Genomic DNA, 7,077 nt, shown 5'->3' with positions numbered 1-7,077 from the left:
TGCTCCTCGGTAGTGTGGGCTGCGGGTGAAATCCGGACCAGCAAGGCTGTAACTGGTCAGGACAGAAGTGCCAACGGCGCTGTGTATTTTAAAGCAATACCCTCGCTCACTATATTACTTGCAAACTCAGCCTGGGCCCATCCCCTTCTCGCACCCTGGAGCTCCTGCTTTTCCAGCGTGTTTCTCCCCACCAGCAGCTGGCCGAGCCGCTGGGGTAAGGACCCAACCCCTCAGTGTTTTGCCTGACCCTGGAATAGTTACACCAGCAGGCAGAGCCCCTTCTGTTTTCAGCACAACTGTTTATTGATAATCTTTGCTTATCCACTGTATGAGTGTTACCAAACTGTAAGACAGTTATCAAGCCAGCCTGCTTCCTCAGGGTCTGGTTCCAGGTAGTCAATGTGTGTAGAAATCATGCACTTCAGATACTCTGTAACAAGACAGGTGTAAAAAATATCTTGGATGTATTTGAAATCTCTGCCTTATCTTGCAATCTAATCACTGAAAAATCTGTAAAGAAATTGTAGGGGAGCGGGGCTGCATTCCTTCCCGGGCAGGGCGCGGAGGCGAGAGGTCCCCAGAGCCGTGCTGAGTCCACCGAGCCTGGTGGAGCCGCTTCCCAACCAGAGTCATGAGGACAGCGGTGAGCATCCACAGCATGCTGTGCTTCACGTGTAGCATGTTATAAACCGTACAATAGCTCTGTACCCCAAAGCCCCCAAACCAACCCCGGATGCTGGGCGACTTCAGGAAAAGCGTGTTGGTTGCTGGGCGGGCAGGAGGGCTCGTTCCTTGGGTTGCAGAATTAAACACCCCCGCCTTTGGAAACCTTTTCTTTGCTGTTAGGTATGTGTGAGCTGCCTCTGTCCGCTCGCCCTGGCTCCAGGAAAGAAGATGGAGCAGCAGAAGGAAGCGTGACCTCCTTTCTTCCCTGGCCTTTGTCTACAGACAAACAAAACCCCTGTGCTGCGTTCCCAAACACTGTCCCTGCCCCGGCGGGGGCTTCCCAGCTTGAGCTGTGAAAACCAAAGGTTGCAGATAAAGCAAGGAGGGGATTTAGGCAATTGATGATGCCCTTGGTCAGATTAAAGAGCAGGGCTCGATGTGTGCTGTCCCCTCAACAGGGTGTACATTGGGGCGCTCCTGGGCTTGCTGGGGCTGGGGCCACCTGCAGCTGTGAGGGCAGCTGGGAGCCAGCACCGTGCTCTTCTCCCTGCCCGTCTGGCAAAAAGGTTTCTCAAGGCAGGAGGGCCGGGGAGCCTCGTGCCGGGGTGCTGCTGGCATGCGAGGGAGGAAGCGGGAGCCCCTGGGCTTGTGGTGGAAGAGCTTTCTGTGGGTGGAGCGTTGCCCTGCCTGCACTGCCCTGACTGCCCCAGCCTGGGCAGCCCCTGCCCGGTGGGTGCTTTGTGCCTGCTGCAGCCCCCAGCGTCCATCTGTCCATCCATCCGGGGACTGCAACCAGGACAGGGGCAGGCTGAGCGCAGCGCTGGGCTGTTTGTCTGGTTTGCTGTTTTGGGGGGGAGTGTGTGTGTGTGTGTGATTCTTTTGATGACCACAGGAAGTTTTACATTATTACATTCAAACAAACACCCTTGGTTTTGTTACTCTACTTCTGAACACCGCAAAACACAGTAGCAACATAACACATACAAGAGTGGTGCTGCAGCTAACCACGGAGGAAAGGCAATGCGCTGTCATGTTGGAAAATAATCCCTGAAGCCAATGATGGAAGGAAAGAGATGGGTGTTGATACACGTCGCAGTTTCCATTTACAAGAGTCCCCGGGAGGGAGGACCCCAAGGCCGTGTGCTGGGAGGAAGCTTCCAGTGCGGCAGGCGTCCGCGTGTGGCGCTGGACCCGCGGCAGAGCCGAGCCGGCACGGCCACCTGCCTGCCGGCTGCCCTCGAACCCACGACACCAGGCAGCACCGTCATCGTCCTGGGGCGAAGATAAAGTCGAGGGCTTGGCGCTCCGCGGCAGCGACGTTGGGGTGCCACAGGTCCACCATGAAGACCACGCGGGGACCCTCCTCCGGGGGACCTGAGTGGGATGCAAGCACGGGGTGAGGCTGCTCTCCTGCCCTGCTCCCAAAGGAGAGGCCAGGGCTCGCCCTGGCACACGGGTGATGGGCTCCACCCTGGGGAGGCTGCTGCCTGCACCCCAGGCACAGCATGTGCCCTGTGGCAGGGCCAGCCTGCAGCTGCACTAGGCAGGGTGGAGGCGTCTGCCTGGTGCAACCCCAGTAAACAATATCCGCTTACTGGGAGCCCAGTGCCTCCAGCAGCCAGCACTGGGCATGGTCCTCCCTGCCAGGGCTCTGATTTTGCTTTGGACAATCAGACCTGAAAGTTTCCCATTGCAGGGCAGCAGGCACGATGCTGAGCTTGCCCTCCTTGCGGCTGTGTGTTGGAGCTGTGCAGGCAGCAGCTGCTGCACTATTCCAGCCTTCCTGGCCCTGCAGCTCTGCACTGAGCTGCGCTTCCCAATTCCACAGCAGGGTTGATGTGGGAGCAACAGCTTTTGTTCTCCCACTCTCTTCACATGCTCCCCTGCGTAAAACAGCTATGCTTGAGGCTTTTATGCCATCGGCAACTAATACCGGTTAATCCAGGAGAGCTGAAGCAGAACAGCCTCCATCAGTGATGGAGAGAGGCAACAAAACAGGCCGGCATGGAGCTTTTCTCCCTGCACGGGAGACAAAGGCACTGGTGGTGTGTCAGCGCTGAGCTGCTGCCTTGCAACAGGGCTGCTGCAGCCAGCAGCACAGCAGCAAGCAAGGGCAAGAGGATGCCAAGGCTGTCGGCATCGGAGCCTGCGCCGCCCTGCAAAGCCCTGGGGGATGAGGGAAGCCTGTCCATGCTGGCTGCCGCGGCAGGGAGAGGATCACCGGGCCGCATGCTGGGCTGGCGGTGCTGCGGCAGCACTGCAGGGCTGCGAGGAAGTCAGGACAGGAGCAAGCCCTGGGGCAAGCTGAGGAGGGGGCTCCAGGAGCTCCACTGGGCAGGGGGCACTGGGATGTTCCACCGCCCTGAAGCAGCAGGGAGCATGCGTGATGGGCAAGCCCCACCATGCCAGGACTGAGGCTGCCCTACCCGGCGCAAGCCAAGGGCAGCAGCAGTATAACCCCCACGGGATGCAGGTGCCTCCCGCCCTGCAGATGCCTTGGCAGGAGAAGGGACTGGGTACAGTCGCCCTGACTGCCTGCTCCTCCCCGGCCCCCCGGTGCTGGCGTCAGTGCGAGATGAGGTTGCGAGGCCCCATGAGCCGCACGTTGTGCTTACCTTCGTGAAACGCCGTGTGCAGGAAGGAGTCATCGAAGAGCAGGCAGCGGCCCTCAGCCCAGCACTGAGGCTCGCCCCCCACCACCAACTCGCAGTTGCTGGGTGTCTTCAGACCTTCAGGCACAAAGAGAGAGGACAGGGAGGGTCAGGCGGTGCTGCGCTCCCTGGGACAAGGCAGCAGCCCTGAAATGCAAACAGCGAGCTCCATGCTGCTGCCGAGGGATTGCTTCCCTCCAGAGAGCAGCAGCAGCAGCACACTGCGCTGAACTCAGTGCATGGCAAAGTTGAGGGTTCAAAACATGCACAAAGCTGGCACTGCACTTGCAAGCTGAATTCCGAGCCTGATGCAGCTCAGCCCCTGCCTGCTCCCTCCTGCCCCTCTCGTCCCCAGCTGCTGCAGGGCACCCCCATGCAGCCACTCGCTGTACCCCAACAAGTTGTAGGCACTCTCTTTTGCACCTGGAAGGGCCTTCAAGTCCCTGGAGCCCACAAACACGGGGTGTACATAGGAAGCCAGTTTCCCGGTGCATTTTCTAGCTTCAGGACCAAAGGTAGAGCCTGCCCTCTCCTTCCTCCAGCTCTGCTGCAATTACCCTGCCCACAGCAAGGCTGGGGTAGGAGGAAATGCTGCACTGGGACTCGAGAAATGGGCTCAATTCCTGGCTCTGCCACAAGCTCCCCATTCGACCTTGCCTCACTCCGCATCTGCCTTGTCACTCAGTCCCCCACCCGAGATGCTGCCGATCGATCCCCCACCAGGCAGCTGCAAGGACAGAAATTCAGGGGAGGGTCGCAAAACCCTCATACAGGATGAGGCTCTGTGAAGGCCACATGAAGAAGGACAATCCTAGAAATAAAATGGGTCTCTTCCTTAAATACTAGGGCAAGTCAGGCCAGTTTGGTGAGGGTTGATCGCATCACCCCCTGCATCAGGAATGTCCCCTGCAGTGCCAGGGACAGCTGGAGCTGGTGCAGAGTCAACCTGCCCCGAGGATACAGCCATGGTGGAGAAAGGGGTCAGGGCTCACGTGGCTTGCAAATGGTAACGATGCAGCAAACGAGCAGGAATGGATCTCACAGCGATGCCAAAACCAAGCGAGCACAGCAGGGACTCCCAGCTGCCCAGGAGAGCTGGGAGCACAAAAAAGCCGCTCTGCTTTTCTAACGGATGTTTCAAAGCCTACAAAACCAAAGCCATTTCCCTGCACAACGGCCTCAGCTGGAGACACTCCAGCTGGAAAGGGGGAGCTGAGCAGCCGGGGGAGGCGGTGGGCAGCAGCACGCAGCCTTTCCATCGCACCCGCACCCCGGGAACGCTGCCCTGTCCCTCGGAGGGGCAGAGCTGGTGCCTGTGCTTGGTCCTGTGTGTTCAGCAGAGCAATAGCAGGGTTGGGGTAAGTCCTAGAGAGCGACTCAGCTATGCTGACAGCTGTTCAGAGCAAGCTGGCCTGAAAGGGCTGGTTGTCTCTTAAATGCATCCACGCCCTGGGCACGGCAAGAGCCAAGTCCCCAACACCAAGGTGGAGATGTCGGTGAGCCCACGAGCAGCCCGTCGGCGTGCCCCGGGCATGGTGCCATGTCCTGGCTGGAGGGCCAGCAGCCCTGGAGCAGATGGAGCTGGAAAACGTGGAAGGACAAGGGAATGACCCGCATCACTCATCTCCCTGGGGCGTGCATGCTCCAGCTGGAGGGCTGGCCCCAGCTCCACACTGCTGGGGCAGGGTGCGTTTGAGCAAGCCAGTCTGAACCTCGCCTCGCTGGTCCCCTCCCAGGAACCGCTCTCAGCCCCTCGCAAGGAGAGCACATCTCCCCAGTGCCCCAGAGAGAGGAGAGAGCCGACGGCCAGGTGGTGGGCTGCCTCCTGGCACCAGCAAGGGCAGGTCCTGGCTTCCCAGCGGCTCCCCAGGCCTGGAGAGCTCCTCGGATCAGCTCTGAAGACTGATTCCCATTCTAAATAAATGGCCAGTCACCGCCTGAGTGTGTTTACCCAAGAGGAGTTGGCTGAACAAGCGTGTTCGGTGTTTGCCAGCAGGGCCCGTGCGGTGCCTCCTCCGGCGCGATCTGTGCCGCTTCCAGCGCAGCAGAGTCCCGACCATCTGTGCCGCGTGGGCTCTCCCCATCCCGGGCGCCTGCGGGGTGGGGAACGCTGCACTGCCAGCCCAGCGCTCGCCCCGCCGGAGGGGATACCCCGGGACCCCCCACCCCTGATTTGCACCAAAGCAGCATCTTCACTCACATCTGCCTGTGTCATGCACGTTGTGCCCGAAATCCCAGGAGAGAGGAAGCTGCTGGAGGGGCAGCACTGGGAGACGGCTCAGTCCCTGGAGCAGCACCCCAGGCTGCCCCACGTCCCGTGATGGGAGGTGGGGGTGCCTGCAGAGCAGGGGTTGTTCGGAGACCCCCGCACAAAATCAGCCCCGTATCTTGCACCGGCATGAGCCCACGCCTCCAGGTTGGCAGGAGGAGGAGGCAAAAAACTGCTGCTGCCAAGCTGGTGACCCCGGGAGGTCAGGCACCCGGGGGGACAGAGCACCAGCCTCTCCAGGGGAGGCTGCTGCTGCCAAAGCCCCAAAATCTCCCTCAGGCCAAAGCAGAGCAGGCACCTGAGCTGGCCCCGGGGCTACAATTAGTGGCTGAACTCTGAGAGCACGGGGTGCAAGAGGCCTTTTCTGGGCTCCTGCACCCAGGTGCAGCTGCAGCCCCCCACACCGCCCGTGGCAGAGACACCCAGCCAGGATGACCCCTGCTGGGCACTTACCTAGGTGGCAGCGGATGCGGATGTTCGTGGGTCCGTAGTGCTCGGCGATGACGGTGCCCGGGCTCAGCACGGAGATGCACGCGTTCCCAAAGACATTGTTGCCAATGCAGGTGCGAAGGCTCCCGAGCAAGCGGTACGTCCGTGGGCATCTCCTGCAGTTCCTGGGCACGCACATGCCCTGGTTCACCAGGTAGAAGGTGAACCACTCCCCGCTGGGCGTGCTGTTCATTTTCCATCCTTGCGGAAGGCTGCAATTTGAGAAAGCTTTGTAGAGGGTCTCAAACTCGCACAGGATGGTCTGGAAGTTGCGCTCCAGCAACTCCACGTCGTGCTTTTGAGCGTCCCGGGAGAAATAGGGCATGGTCGGCAAGTCCGGCAAGAAGAAGACTTCTGGCTTCTGGATGGATGGCCGGCTGTTGAGGTAGCGGCCCTGCTCGCGGATGCCTTTATGGATCCTGCCCATGCCGGACCAGGAGTAGCGCTTGGCATACTCCTGCAGGTTGTGGTACAGTTTCTGGTTGAGCCCATCGTGGTGCGTGCAGCGCACGCACTCGGGGGAGTGGCAGTAGACGTACCCGTTCTGCACGCCGTTGGCCTCCGCACTCTGCATCAGGGCGTTGACGGTGGCGTAGGCGCGGGGCTGCTCCCGCCCCACGTGGTAGCAGTACCACACGAAGAGGACCAGGAGGCAGGCGACGGCGGCGAGGGCGGTGGCGTCGCAGTCCCGGAAAGACTGGATGCCAGTGGCAATGAAATCCCGGAGTCCATCCAGGGACCAGCTCCAATCCATCAGCCACTCCAAAGACATGGTGGTGCAGCGGGTGGTGGGTGCGCGCAGGGGGGCCCGGCGGTCAGTCCTCGTGGTCCTCAGGGGCACCCACACCATGCAGCTCAGCCAGGCCGCGGGGGGAAGGGGCTGCCATGGGGAAGCGGAGCTGCAGCTCTCCCCTGCACACCCAGGGGCTCTGCATTGGCAGCAGCAGCCGGCAGCTCCTGGGGAGGTGGGTGGCCAGGCTGCCCAGGGGTCCCAGTGCCGTA

At 60.7% G+C, this 7,077-nt stretch overlaps 1 protein-coding gene across 1 annotated transcript; it reads right to left on the bottom strand.

The window, feature by feature from the left end:
• Positions 1-1,930: 1,930 nt before the first annotated feature.
• On the bottom strand, positions 1,931-6,925 carry ASPHD2 (aspartate beta-hydroxylase domain containing 2; the record flags this gene model as incomplete). Its single annotated transcript, XM_082325467.1, has 3 exons — positions 1,931-2,040; positions 3,282-3,395; positions 6,040-6,925. The coding sequence occupies 3 exons, from the start codon at positions 6,923-6,925 to the stop codon at positions 1,931-1,933; spliced, it is 1,110 nt and encodes a 369-aa protein (XP_082181593.1).
• Positions 6,926-7,077: the final 152 nt, after the last annotated feature.

Source organism: Platalea leucorodia, assembly GCF_965183815.1.
Source record: "Platalea leucorodia genome assembly, chromosome: 12".
Lineage (NCBI taxonomy): Eukaryota > Metazoa > Chordata > Aves > Pelecaniformes > Threskiornithidae > Platalea > Platalea leucorodia.
This window is presented reverse-complemented; position numbering and strand designations above follow the sequence as displayed.